Source organism: Nicotiana attenuata, unplaced genomic scaffold, assembly GCF_001879085.1.
Source record: "Nicotiana attenuata strain UT unplaced genomic scaffold, NIATTr2, whole genome shotgun sequence".
Classification (NCBI taxonomy): Eukaryota; Viridiplantae; Streptophyta; class Magnoliopsida; order Solanales; family Solanaceae; genus Nicotiana; species Nicotiana attenuata.
Window position 1 is genome coordinate 296,992 of NW_017670767.1, and position 15,442 is coordinate 312,433.

At 38.9% G+C, this 15,442-nt stretch overlaps 1 protein-coding gene across 1 annotated transcript; it reads left to right on the plus strand.

The window, feature by feature from the left end:
• Window positions 1–1,585: 1,585 nt before the first annotated feature.
• Window positions 1,586–13,151, plus strand: LOC109243142 (mediator of RNA polymerase II transcription subunit 33A-like). Its single transcript, XM_019410043.1, has 12 exons — window positions 1,586–2,020; window positions 2,755–2,865; window positions 4,442–4,789; window positions 4,965–5,284; window positions 5,361–5,452; window positions 5,854–6,190; window positions 6,566–6,776; window positions 7,703–7,817; window positions 9,305–9,466; window positions 9,892–10,549; window positions 11,007–11,213; window positions 11,686–13,151. Exons 1-12 carry the CDS (start codon window positions 1,731–1,733, stop codon window positions 12,816–12,818), a joined length of 3,984 nt encoding a protein of 1,327 aa, XP_019265588.1. The 5' UTR covers window positions 1,586–1,730; the 3' UTR covers window positions 12,819–13,151.
• Window positions 13,152–15,442: the final 2,291 nt, after the last annotated feature.

Sequence of the window (15,442 nt, forward strand, 5' to 3'; positions counted from 1 at the left end):
GATGAAGAAGGTCAAAGGGCATTCCCCTAAAAGCGTGTACTTGTTAATGCAGCGGAGTGGAAGTTACTACCTAGAAAATTGCTCCAAAGTCCACTTTGAATCTCTTGGAAACAAAGCAAAATTACCACAAACTAAATATCTTTTTATGTGTTAATGTGGAAGAAGAGAAGAGAACTTACTTCTCTGTTTTTTCCTTTCTTGCATTTCTCACACTTTGCCAAAGATGAGAACCTTTATATTTAGGAGCACTCAAACAATAGTTATCAACAAAAACTGCCCCCACTACACTATTTCAGCTGATCCCTTCAACAAAAAAATGGGTCGGGTCTACCCAAATGGAGTGACCCATGACTTAGACCCAACATCCAACAATTCATGCAAAATCTTGTTTGCAATTCCGATGGACCTCATGGAGTGTAAAGTTAGGTGTCATATGGTTACCGCATGGGATAGACAACGGTATCCCATGGGATTAGTTATCCCATCTTCTACGTGGACAACTAATTAAATTATTTTGGTATAAACTTTATCTCATCATTAGCTATACTCATAACCAAATATGATAAATACAATCTCATACTATTTTATTTCGGGATTAATATTTTTATCTAACATAACCAAACGACCCCTAATTATAGTATAATATGAGCACTCCAGTATAGCTTTTAAAGAAGTCATAGCTTGTGCTAGGAAGTTGCAATGCAGTTGGGTGACCACAATCTCACTGAGAATCCACACTTTGAAAAAGATGCTGAAACTCCTATTTACTCCTAAAGATGGGCACATTATTGAATTCATATGATTAAACCTAGATTTTGACCATATCCTCTTCCCTAAAGATTTAAGTTACATACAGTGATAACATACTGATTTTTATATACATTGTCATAACTTAACATGTTATAGCATCTTACTTATTGTTTTTTCTAAATTACCTATTGGTATTAAATAGAATCAGTTATAATTATTGATTAAGTGACTTAATTGTTTAAATACAATCAAACTTCTCTATAACAACCTCATTTATTTCGATATTTTTTGACTACTGTAGTGAAGTGATGTTATAGAGGATATATATTAGTTTAACATAACATAAAAATTGATTGCGAGAAAAATATGATTTTTGTAGTGAATAGTCGTTATATAAGGATGCTGTTATAGAGAGGTTTGACCGTATATTATACAACGTTACGTTAGTGCACGATAACTTCAACCCCTAATAATGGACCATAAAGTCCTTTATTCAATTCGTCCTATCCTATACGATCCACATTTAAGAGCCGGGACGATTCCAAATATATCGAAATCAAACTTTTATTACATAGCTTTATTTTTGTATTAATTGAAACTTCGAATGTTGAATACTTAAGAAGAGGAAATACAAAACTTAATTCACACAAACATCCTTTTATAGCTCTAATACCAAACTTTCAAAAATATTTTGTTCAATATCCCGCAATGATGTAGAAGGCGGAGTAGTATTATTTTTTACTCAAATATTTGGGCAATTTTTTTTGAAAACGACTTCAAAATATAAGTGGGCCCAGCAAGTGTAACAGGGGTCAAAAGAGAAGAATCAACGAAGCAAAAGCCTTCAAAACTGACTCAATTATATTACACCGTCTTCCCCTACACAGAACTTTGAGCAGTCCAAACTTTGAGCAGCTCTAGTACTATTCATGAGAGAAGAAAATCTTCAGATCTAAAGCTTAAACCCTAAGTAAATCGCCATGGCACCTATGGTGTCCTCCGTACAAATACAATCAAACCTATGGGACGGAGTGATGGAACTGACCAAGTCGGCTCAGCAGAAAGGCACCGACCCTTTGATGTGGGCCATCCAACTTTCTTCCAACCTTAACTCTGCTGGGCTCTCCATGCCTTCCACCGACGTAGCGAACCTTCTCGTTTCTCATATCTGTTGGGCTAATAACGTTCCTATTGCTTGGAAGTTTCTAGAGAAAGCTTTGACCCTTCGTGTTGTCCCTCCTATGTTCGTTCTCGCTCTTCTTTCCACTAGGTATAGCTTACTTGCCATTTATTCGAGGTTACCTATCAATGTTATTAAGTGGCCTGATTGTGTAAATTTTTTTTTTTTTTTTTTTTTTTTACCATAGAACTTAAGTTTATATACCCAACCTATTCAGGCGGTTAATATAATTGAACAAAATTTTCAACTCTAATGTTATAGTTTAAGCTTTTAGATGAGTTGATAACCTATTCGACATAGTTGCTAGGTTAAATTCTAACAACTACTCGATAATAGAAAGTATTTTCACGAGCTTGTACTAATAGAAAATATTGAGCCCCCACGTAGAGGAATGTTGAGACATACGTAATTAGATTAATGAAAGTGTCCCATTCTAATAATAATTTAGATGACGTAGTTATACAATTTAAGAAATGCATTTATCTTTATTAGTCTATCGTGATGTTTCGTATTGTAATGAAATTGGCTCGTATACTATAGCCCCTAGGGCTTTGGTAGACTATGAGTTTGAATCCGTGAACCAAGTATGATATTTAAGTGGAGAAGGGTAGAGGGGTGAGTCCATTATCCATCAATTTTCAAGGCTATGAACAATGGATTTCTCAGTTACAAAAAAAGTGAAATTGGCTGTTATAGAACAGGATAGATATAGAAGATTCGTATAGCCTACTCTAACTAGTTTGGGATTGAGGTGTGGTGGTTGGTTAATGGTTTTTTAGTCTTTGTTTTTTGTTCACGCTTTTTTTCCTTTTTTCTCTTTGCAGAGTGATCCCTGCTCGAAGGAGCTATCCAGTGGCGTATAGGCTCTATATGGAACTTCTAAAAAGATATGCTTTCTCATTGGCGTCTCTGATTAATGGTCCAAATTATCAAAAGTATGCCTCGTTTCATATCCTTTACTACTTCAGACGAGTTTTTATGCATGTTGGTCATTAATACTTGATCTGCATTTTATTAAGTTTAATCTTAGCTTTAAAAACATTGATGCGATATAGCATTTGAGTTGACACCGTGGACTACCGCAAGATGGGAATTCATTTATTAATTTGTTTAGATTTTCTGGTTAGATGGTGAGCTTGGAGAAGGTGGAAAGGTAATTGGGGTGAAAAAGGAAAGCGTACATTTATTTACTTTTGAGTCAATAGTACAGTAGGTTTTTGGCCTTCCTTTCCTCGGACACTTTGTCCACCTAATTAAGTTGACAACTTCAGTAGATAACATTCCAATTTTTGACCGTCCCGGAGGCCAGGGTATCACTTCTTTTTCAGGAAAATATTAATTGAGATTCTAATTCCCAAAATCTTTATTTAAAGGGCTCTTCTTTCCTAAGCTGCTCTGACAGGGCAGTTTAGGTGCCGCACCCGTGTCGACACGACACTGGTGTGGGTGTGGGTATGGGATCCATACCGGATCTGGTCAAAAGATCTTGGGTACTTTGACCATGATGGGTGAAAAAATTCAAGAAGAGATAACAATTTGATTCCCGAGATCAGAACCCAAACTTGGGTAAATTTGAAGAAAATGGCATACCTTATCTTGGAAATGGATCCTTTACTTTCTGCTTCTCCTCTTGATCGAGCAGAAAGAGCAGCAGAGAATATCAATTGAGATTGGGGAAGACGGAGCATTCGAGAATTTGGGAAGTGCAAGATTTTGACTTTATTTGGATATTATTATATTTAATACTATTGTACCCTTTGTAGTGAAAGCTTGACACACACTAAGTATGATTTTTATAATAATAATTAGAGATCTAATCTAAATTATAAAATTAATATTTACCTGTATATGAAGGTAACTATAAAAAAAAGTTAACCATTAGGAGAATCCGAGAATGGAAGAAAATCAAGAAATCATGCCTACAACTAGAATAAAAAAGAAATCCACACTTTACAAGCTATAAGTAAGTATTCCATAATTTTTTTCATAATTTAGAGATTTTTTTATATCTTATATTTTTATTTTTTTGAATTATTTTTAGCCGGATCCCTGCACCCGTATCCATACTAGGATCTTTATCTCCGAATCTTAGATTTTACATCTCGAAGGATTTGACCTCTAGATCCGCACACCCTGTCGGACACCCGCACCCGTGTCCGAGCAACTTAGCTTCTTTTTCCCGTAATTTCTTTTGTTTATATATTTTCAATTGTTCGTCTGCAGAGCACCCCTTTCCAAGATGAGGATTTTTTAAATTCCATCTAGCAAAGTTCAGATGATCATTATTCTTGTGAAAATGATATAAGTGGAACTCATAGGATATATAATTATTTTTCTCACTTTATGGTCCGGGAATTTTCCTGTCTTTATTACCCCAGAGATCATAAGATATCCATATAAATGAAAAGTATATTGACTCAGAATTGCCAATTCATTTTGAATTTGTTTGAACTAGTGCAAATGCAGTCAATTAATTTAGTATCAACAGTTAATAAATGTATAAATTTGCAGGATCATGGAAGCAATAAATGATGCATTACATCTTTACCAGATATTTGGACTTCAAGGATCTGAAAGTGGTCTAATTGTGGTTGAATTTGTTTTTGCTATTGTATGGGAGTTACTTGATGCGTCCCTTGATGATGAGGGATTGATGGAACTGACTGCTGAAAAGAAGTCCAGGTGGCCTATTACATCTCAAGACATGGGATTGAATAATCATGATGGTTTTGCTGGGGGAAGAACAGAGAAGCATGAAGGATTATGTAAAATGAACACAGTTATGGCTATTGAAATAATTGGTGAATTTTTTCGAGATAAAGTGACTTCTGCGATCCTTTATCTGGCACGCAAGAACATGTAAGATCATATACCTTTATTCTCTCAACTGCTGCTCTTGTTAATAGTGACAGTACCCCTCACTCAAGTTTGCATATTACCAGTTGCCTTTTTTCACTGTTTTGTTAAGCAATGAATAAATACAACTAAATTGATACTGCAGTGGCTCATTGTTCATGTTTTATTTTTTCTTTAGGCCCGGACATTGGGAATCTTTTACCCAGAATTTAAGACTTCTCGTGTCAAACTCATCAGCTTTAAGAAACTCTAAGAATATTTCTCCGGAGGCTTTGCTGCAGTTAACATCAGATAATCATGTAGTCCTCTCTAGAAAGCGCAAAACAAGCTCACAGAAAAAGTTTCATGCTGTTGTGGCGTCTGGTTCGCTTGCATCTTCTGCAGATCAGTGTCATGGTGCTAGTCCATCAGTTCTGTGGCTCCCCTTCGATCTCTTTCTAGAGGACACCATTGACGGGTCACAAGTAGCAGCTACAAGTGCTGCTGAAACACTCACCGGTATACATAGTACTCTAAGTTGTTAGTGAGTATAACCTGCTCTAAATGACATTGCTAAACTGAAGTTGTATTGCAGGTCTAGTGAAGGCTCTGCAGGCAGTTAACTCTACAACCTGGCAGGACACTTTTCTTGGATTATGGATTGCGGCCCTAAGGCTTGTTAATAGAGTAAGAATTCATGATGAATCCCTTCCATTCATTGTTAAGTTGAATTCAGGTTGTCTTATCTTAGCTTTCTTTCCTTCCTTTATTTCCCTTTGGGCAAAATTATAGGGAAACATGTTACCGGTCCCAAAAAAAACAAAAATTGGAAAACTATGCTTCCAATGTGATATTGCAGGGAACAATTCAAGTTTAAATTCTGGAAAGTAAATCGATGCATTAACTAAAGCTGAATTTAGGGTTGCTTTATTATTGAACCATTGCATTTCTTTCTGTAGATGGTTCTGGAAATATGTATGATGCTGTGTGTTTGTCACTGTTGTGGGTGGGTGGGTGGGGGAGAGGGGGAGCTGGATTTGCTTTTGGTTTCATTATTGGAATCTTCTAACCGCTTTTGGTCAATGTAGGAAAGGGATCCAAGTGAGGGACCTGTACCTCGCCTAGATACTTGCTTATGCTTGTTGTTGTCGATTACACCACTAGCAATAGCGAATCTTATTGAAGAGGAGGAAAGGAATTGTAGCTCTACCAATCAAACTAAAGAGTCCTCCAGAAAGCGTCACCAAGATTTGCTATCTAGCCTTCAGCAACTTGACGATTATGAAGGCTTGTTGACCCCACCATTGCCTGCTGCTCCATTGGCAAATCAAGCTGCCGCAAAAGCAATGATGTTCCTTTCAGGTTTACGTGTTGGGAGTGGCTATTTTGAGGGAATGAGCTTAAATGACATGCCTGTCAATTGCGGTGAGTTATCTCTTTATTGAACTGCAAGAAATTTCAGCGCGTCTGTCTTGTATTAGTTGTCCCTTGTGGTTTAACTTGCCTTATACTGTTACTTTGACGAAATTGCTAATCAAGTTTGCCTCATCTTCATCCATGTCAATGGTAAGTTAGATGAAACTCTCCATTTTGCCTTTTGTCCTCAGTTGGGTATTTATGTTATTTTCCTGTTTCTTCCCTTGTTTTGTTATGTTTATTTATTTTTGATGGGTGATTGCGTTCGGATGGTATGATTGGAAAACTTAACTTGATTGATGGTGCATCTGTTACTTCTCTTCTATGCACTAGTATGTCAGACTATTGATGTATGTTTTTATGCTAATCTCTAACAACTTGTAGCTGGAAACCTGCGGCACTTGATTGTCGAAGCTTGCATTGCCAGAAACATTTTGGACACGTCTGCTTATTTGTGGCCCGGATATGTAAAAGGTAGATGCGATCAAGTGCCTCGTAGTGTCTCGGGGCAAATGCCTGGCTGGTCATCATTGATGAAGGGGTCTCCCTTAACTCCTCCAATGGTCAGTTCTTTGGTATCAACACCAGCATCAAGGTACAACTGAGTTGTCAATTAGAAAGTTTTCCTTGTCTCCTAATTTGCTCGTTATTCTGCCCAGAATACTTGCGTCGAATAGTAATATTCTACATAGTGCCACTGGTTCATGTTTCCTAGTTGGAGTTTTCAAACATGTTGAGAGCGTGAAAAGATATAGATAAGAGAACTGATGCACATTTAACTACTCACAAAACGATACTCTCCGACTGAAATAAAGATAGGCCTTCAACATGAAGTATTCCATCCAAGCTGGCTTATAAAACGGGCCGTAGTGGATCAGAATCTGAATTAATATGACTAAATAATAAAGTTCCAGAAGTTATAAAGAATGCTCAGCCTTCTAGAGTTCGGGAATGGTAGGAGAGGTTATGGGAAATAAGCTAGATTGGCAGAAATTAAAATATTTTATTAAAAAGGAATTTCAATGGGCTGTAATGGCAGAAGGCAGATGAGTTTTTATGCCAATTTTGAGTAGGTGGAAAGAAGATATTAATGAAGAACAAGGTAGAGAGGGAGTGATGAAGATTGGACGGCAAACCAACTATAATGGAAAAGAAAATTATGGTGAATTAACTACTAGAAAAGAAATTCCCTTGAAGGGTCAATCTCATATTGCTCTAACTTTGGATTATTTTACTAGAAAAAAATCTCTTAGAAGTGCAGTGAATTGGGCAATAGATCTGGTTTAGGGGTTAGTAATTTGGCTTTCAGTTTTATCAGTCTATATCTCCGAGGATATGGCATGTTAGTAGTCAAAAATTGGAAAATGCAGTTGTGCAATCAAAACTTCCCTTATTTTTCCTAGCAACTGCCTGGTCTTCAGTTAAAACCTTTCTCTCCTGAAGCCAGGTATATCAGATCTTCTTTTTCGAAATTTATACAGTGGTATGGAACTGAAATTAAGCTCATGGATTTGATGGAAGTTTAGCAGAAATAGAGAAAATATATGACATTGCCGTCAATGGCTCGGATGATGACAAGATTTCTGCTGCTACTATTCTCTGTGGTGCCTCTCTTGCTCGTGGTTGGAATATACAGGTAATACTTGCCTTTCTCTCTAGATAAAGTAGGTGTATTTTACTATTTTAGGTAGTTGAACCTCAAAACTCTCTTTGTTCAAAACCTTTAGAGTCTACATTATTTATGAAAACTTTCTTTCTATACACATTTATTTTTGTCCATTATAAAAAAACATATTTGTTTTTTTCTTTCCCCCTTTTCCCCTTTTCAAAGAACCCGTTTAAGACAGGAAGATTTCCAATGTCCTAGTAGTTAGTACAGTTTCCCAATGCCGCTTACATATACAGCTAAACCCACAACTATAACCAATTACAGAGCAAGTAGTGTGCAAAGGCTGAGAAACTCCAACATTGGCATGTGCAGTAGATCCCCAATCCATGGATAAGAGATGTGAAGAAATGAAATCAAAGAGGGAGGTTGAGAATACAGCTGGACCATCTTTTTTTAATAGCTGAGAAATCCCCGAAGGCTAATGGCACATGGTTTGGAACTTGATGGATAATGGGCCCGCCCCTGTACCCCTCTCGACTTAAATGCCAAGACTTCTGTATGCAGCAGGGTTCGGACCTCTGGCATGCTTCTAATCCACTCATCACGCGTTGCACTCTTACCACTAGACCAAAGCCTCGAGGGCCTCACCTGGACACCATCTTTAAATCCCATTAACATCAAGAGATGAAGAAACGGCTTAGTTTCCCCCTTCCACGGTTGGCAGTTGGTTAAGTGAGACTAATAGCCTGTTTGGCCAAGCTTCTAAAATCAGCTTATTTTGAGAAGTGTTTTTCAAAAAAGTACTTTTGGTGAGAAGCAGTTTGTGTTTGGCTACTTAGTTTGAAAAATATTTTTGAGTAGCAATTAGTGTTTGGCCAAGCTTTTAAAAAGTGCTTCTAAGTATATTTTTTTTTTTTCAAAAAAGTGCTTTGGGAGAGAAGCTATTTTTCCTGCTTCTCAAAAACTGCTCCTGCTTCTCCTTAAAAGCACTTTTTTCCATCCAAAAGCTTGGCCAAACGCCTTAATTTTAGAAAAGAGAGCACTTTTGACAAAAAAAGCACTTTTACCTCATAAGAAGCTTGGCCAAACAGGCTAAAAGAAAAAGAATGTATCTGGTGTGTATGCAACTAGGATGGGAGAAGGCAAGACACTACCCGCTGGTTGGCGGCTCGTATGACTTGTAGAACAAGAGGCGGAACGGTAGCAGCCTAGCAGGTGGTGACAATGAAGATTGATGGACGACGAGAAGGAAGAGAATAAATCTGTAGTTAAGAAAGGAACACCCCTTAAGCCAACACGGAAAATGACTCACTTTGGAAGAGTGATTTTTTTTCCTCGAAGACTACCTAAGATACTCTGCTTCAGTAATTTAGGGCACATTACTTTAATTTGAGCTGCCAAAGAAATTAGATGATAGTGTACTTGTATTAGAAGTTGGTTCTAAGTCATTATCAAAATTGCCATTTCTATGTCCACAGACTCATTTCCTCTGTGTTTCATCTGCATGTTTGCAGGAACATACTGTTTTGTTCATCACCAGGTTGCTTTCGCCTCCTGTTCCTGCTAATTATTCTGGAACTGAAAGCCATTTGATTGGCTATGCTCGATTCCTGAATGTTCTTCTCATCGGAGTGTCATCTATTGATTGTGTTCAGATTTTTTCTCTGCATGGATTGGTACGTTGAACTTCAGCTTCACCTATCTTGTTATAATTTACTTTAAATGTCACCTATGTTGCTTGTGTGGCTGAAAATCACATTAAAAAGCAGGGAGTCTAGCTTACAGTTGCATGGCCACTCAACCTTGAAACCTGATGACAAATGTTCAGAAATAAATTCTTCTGTGTACACTTCATGAAAATTTGATGGTATCACAAATAAATTCGGAAAAATGTATCTGTATGCAATCAGGGGCCTGTACTAATATTGGAAACTTTAGCCATGCCACAAATGAAGCCTGAAATAAAGTACCATCTTTTATGTACCTTTGAGGCCCTTGAAGCCTGAAATAAAGTACCCAGAGTTAGCAGCTGTCATAAGATTGGGATGGAGAAAACCAGGCTGTTATTTTTGTACTAATGTCTATGCGTTGCATTTTCCAGGTTCCACAGCTTGCTGGTGCATTGATGCCAATTTGTGAGGCCTTTGGTTCGTGTGCACCCAACGTGACATGGATTGTAATGTCTGAAGAAATTTCTTCACATGCCATCTTCTCGAATGCATTTACTCTTCTGCTGAAGTTGTGGAGGTTTGATCAGCCGCCTCGTGAGAATGTTATGGATGTTGTTCCAGTGGGATCCCGTCTAACTCCTGAATACCTTTTGCTGGTGCGCAACTCCCAGTTGGCATCCTCTGATGATTTGCAGAAAGATCAAAGCAAAATCAAGCGGCTGTCTAGACTTTCAAGTCCATTATCTGGAGAACCCATATTTATGGATTCTTTTCCAAAATTAAAACTGTGGTACAGGCAACATCAAGCATGCATTGGTTCACCTCTCTCAGGTCTTCTCCCTGGAACTCCTGTTCACCAGATTGTTGAAGCACTGCTGAACTTCATGTTCAGAAAGATAAATAGAACTGGTCAGTCTCTGGCACCAACTACTTCTGGAAGCAGTAGCTCATCCGGGCCTGGAAATGAAGATGTATTTCTCCACCTTAAGCTGCCTGCATGGGATATTCTGGAAGCTGTTCCTTTTGTGCTTGATGCTGCTCTCACTGCATGTGCTCATGGTAGATTGTCACCTCGTGAACTAGCCACAGGTTAGAGAATCTGGTCTGGACTTGTTATAAATTGCAATTGCCATTGACTTAGTGTCTAGCCTTCAGGAGCACTTGTTTAATATACTAGACAGCCGAGCATGCAAGGACACTTTCAAGACAGAGAGACAGAGAGAGAGATGTAGCTTTTAAGACCAATTATCAGATATAAGAGACATATTGTGCAATGCTGCGATGGTAACTCTACATCAAAATAAAAATGGATAGTCAGAACCTCCACTTTCATCTGGAGGCATAAAGTGTTGATGGGAGATAATATCATATCCCATCCTACCCACCTCCCCTTTACCTGTCCAAGACACACATACTCAACAGAGGAAACAAAAGAAAGAAAAATGAAACTAACATGTATTTCTTAACTTGTGAGTTTGCGGGTTCTCTGTTTAAGTCAATGAATTGTATGTTTTAGTATTTGACAGATGCAGTTTCCCAATCTCAGGTCTTAAGGATCTGGCAGACTTTCTCCCAGCGTCTTTGGCAACAATGGTAAGCTACTTTTCAGCTGAAGTGACACGGGGTATCTGGAAGCTTGCTTCTATGAATGGAACTGACTGGCCAAGCCCAGCTGCAAATTTAGCAACAGTGGAGCAACAGATAAAGAAAATTTTAGCTGCAACAGGTGTGAATGTCCCAAGTCTCACTGTAGGTAAGCACTTATCTAAGTTGAAGCGATTACATTCTCAAGACCTAAAGTGTGGCGTAAGAAACCTGCCTCCTGCTTCTCGTTTAAGTACAATCTTTTCCCCATACCTATTGGCTTGGCACCTACTGGATATACCAGTTATCTCTGGTGAAAATTTCTCCATGGGAGGGTGGAAATGCCCTCTCTCTCTCTCTCTCTCTCTCTCTCTCTCTCTTGCTATCACATGTGGGAGGCGGAGATAATAGGGTTTGATCCCTGTACTTTTAGAGAACCAAGTTATGCCAGCTAAACTAACTTGTTGGTGCTAAGATTAACCTCCCAATCATTGATGCATGTAAACCGGTCTCTATCATTGATGGATTCAAAAACTTTGCTATACTCTCCTGAACTTTCATACATATATTGTCCATCTGTTTCGAGTTTTAACTGTTCTCATCTCTTTCTGCATGTCTAGCTTATGCTTTTCTGTTTGTAGGTGGAAATTCTCCAGCTACCCTTCCTTTGCCCCTGGCTGCCCTTGTGAGCCTCACCATTACATACAAACTTGATAGATCAACTGACCGCTTTCTGAATCTGATGGGCCCAGCCTTGAGTAACTTGGCTACAGCTTGTCCTTGGCCCTGCATGCCTGTCATGGTTGCACTATGGGCCCAAAAAGTGAAGCGGTGGAGTGACTTTCTTGTTTTCTCTGCATCCCGGACCGTGTTCCACCACAATAGCGATGCAGTGGTTCAACTGCTTAGAATGTGCTTTGCAGCTACACTAGGTCTAACTACATCTTCTATCGCAAGCAACGGCGGGGTAGGTGCACTTCTTGGTCATGGTTTTGGCTCTCATTTTTCTGGTGGCATCTCTCCTGTTGCCCCTGGCATACTCTACTTGCGCGTCCATAGAGCTGTCCGAAATGCCATGTTTATGACCGAGGAAGTCGTCTCCCTTTTGATGCATTTTGTCAGAGATATCGCAAGTAGTGGATTACCTGCTGAGAAATTGGAGAAACTAAAGAAAAGTAAATATGGTATGAGGTATGGTCAGGTTTCTCTTGCTGCAGCAATGACTCGTGTTAAGCTTGCAGCTTCACTGGGTGCTTCATTAGTTTGGATCACAGGTGGTGTAGCTTTGGTTCAATCATTGATTAAAGAAACCTTGCCATCTTGGTTCATATCAGCACATGGGTCGGAGCCCAGTGGTGGGATGTCGGGAGGGCTAGTTGCAATGCTGGGGGGTTATGCCCTTGCTTACTTTGCAGTGCTCTCTGGAACATTTGCATGGGGAGTGGATTCATCATCACCTGCATCCAAGCATCGATCAATTATTCTTGGGGGACACTTGGAGTTCCTTGCCAGTGCTCTGGATGGGAAAATATCCCTCGGTTGCAACAAAGCTACCTGGAGAGCTTATGTTTCAGGGTTCGTCAGCTTGATGGTGGGATCCACACCAGGCTGGATGCTAGAGGTGGATGTAGATGTTTTGAAGCGGCTAAGTACGGGTTTGAAACAGTGGAATGAGGAGGAGTTAGCGTTGGCTCTTTTGGGTAGTAGTGGTGTTGGCGCAATGGGCACGGCTGCAGAAATGATTATAGAAAGTGGTTTCAACTTTGTTAGATGAGTTGGGTTCAGTTAATGTTACTCCTACAATAGTTTGTACTCAAGCGAGAGACTTGCCCGTACCCTTGCCTCTTAGATCATCAGAGGAGCTTTAGCTTTTGTACAAGTTTTGATTTTGTACATATACCATGTAGCTGAGCATAGAAACCAAAGTATTGAAACCTCCTGCTCATGAGTAGGAATTCTTTTTTGGACTCTGCTATTTTACTTTTGTTGGTAACATGTGGGAGTATTTGTTGGCAATCTGTCTCAGATATACAGAGTCTACGATATTTCACTGAAGTTCGTGTTAAGCTGTTAATCTTTTTATTAGAATGGAATAAAGTTGGACCAATCTAAGCCTTATTTTGTCAAGAAAATTCATTTAGTACAAGACCCAAGATAACGTGGCCGACAATAATGCTAGTTCAGTTTTGGGCTAGATGGGAAAATCTTGATTTAGTTCGATCTACTCTTCTCCCGGGGAAGTGCACGGTTGGCCACTAATAACACATGTATTTACTTTTAAGCTACCGTTTAAAATGTCTTTAGTCTTTAGCCATTCCTTTAATAAACTTTAACTGCCCGGACGAAATACCCTTCTGCTCATGTCCTTAACTTTTGTACTTAACTTCAGGACTACATGTCCTTAACTTTTGAACTTGGAACTCTAAGTTCAGGACTACATGTCCTTAACTTTTGAACTTGTAACTCTAAGTTCAGGACTTCAGGGCTATATGTCCTTAACTTTTGAACTTGGAACTCAAACTTCAGGACCAAGCGTCCTTAACTTTTGAACTTGTAACTGTACGTTAAGGACTGCTTGTCCTTAACTTTTGAACGTGTAACTGTAAGTTAAGGACTGTCTGTCCTTAACTTTTGAACTTGGAAATCAAAGTTAAGGACCTATTGTCCTTAACTTTTGAACTTGTAACTGTAAGTTAAGGACTGCCTGTCCTTAACTTTTGAACTTGTAACTATAAGTTAAGGACTACCTGTCCTTAACTTTAGAACTTGTGTCCTTAACATTTGAACTTAACTTTAGGAATTCAGGACTACATTTTCTTAGAGCTCTTCTTGTTGAGGAACTCGTTATTCACTGTACCTGGCTTCCATGAAACGCTCTTCTTCTTCTGTTTCAGTTTCACCTATAATTTACTAGCAGAATATGTGGGACCTCTGTGGGGGGGGGGGGGGGGGTGTCCCATCTCGGTTTTGAGATCAGATTTTTGGAGGCAGACCATTTTATATGTCTTGTTATCACCATCAAAACATTATAGGTTGTTGCATTGATACGTTGCCTAACTGTTAAGCATTCAATTATTTGTCATGAAAATTGGCACATAGCATATACGTAGTATTTGTTTATTTTATGGAGTAACATTTGAGGATTCCGATGAGTTGTTTAGGGTTGTGCTGTTGTTGTTCCGGTGGTCGCCGGTAATGGTGATTGTCTTGCGCTTCTTGCCATTATCGGGACTCCGGTTCTATGGAAAAAAGGGTAAAAATATCTTTTCATATTAATTTTAATAGAGTAGTGGCTATCTTTGCTCTACATTAGAACTGCTGGATAAAAAATAAATACCACCTTAAGTAGTGGCTATCCCACGCCATTTTTACTCTTCTCCTTGAGGGAGTGGATTTAAGGGGGAAGTGTACGGTTAGCCACAAATAACACATGTATTTACTTTTAAGCCACTGTTTAAAATGTCTTTAGTCTTTAGCCACTGCTTTAATAAATTTTAACTGCCCGGACGAAAATACCCTTCTGCTCATGTCCTTAACTTTTGAACTTAACTTCAGGACTTCAGGACTATATGTCCTTAACTTTTGAACTTGTAACTCTAAGTTCAGGGCTACATGTCCTTAACTTTTGAACTTAACTTCAGGACTTCACGACTACATGTCCTTAACTTTTGAACTTAACTTTAGGACTACTGTAACGACCCGGCCGGTCGTTTTGAGCTTTTGCACTTCGCTCGCCAGTTCTCAGGCATGACTAGCCCTGTGTGATGTATTATGACTATGTACATCGTCGGTTTTGGCTTTCAGGATAATCGTAATAGATTTGGAAGAACAATTCTCAGTTTGAAGCTTTAAGTTTGAAAGGTTTGACAAAGTTTTGACTTTTTAGTATTCGATCTCAGATTTGGATTTCTATGATTTGGTTAGCTCCGTTAGGTGATTTTGCACTTGGGAGCGAGTCCTGAATGTATTTTGGAGGTCCGTGGTAGATTTAGGCTCGAATTGGCGAAATTGAAAATTTGGCGTTTTTCGATCGGTAGTGGAAATTTTTATATTGGGGTCGGAATGGAATTCCGAAAATTGTAGTAGGCCCGTTGTGTCATTTGTGACGTGTGTGCAAAATTTCAGGTCATTCGGACGAGGTTTGATAGACTTTTTTGATCGGATTCGGAATTTGGAAGTTTTGGAATTCTTAGGCTTGAATCCAAGGGTGATTCGATGTTTTGATGTTGTTTTGAGCGTTCCGAAGGTTGGAACAAGTTTGAATGATGTTATGGGGTGTGTTGACATGTTTGGTTGGGGTCCCATGAGGCTCGGATAAGTTTTGGAAGAGTTTTTGGAAGATTTTGGCATTTTGAGCATAAGCATGTAATGATCCAAAGGTCCATTTTTAGTTATAGA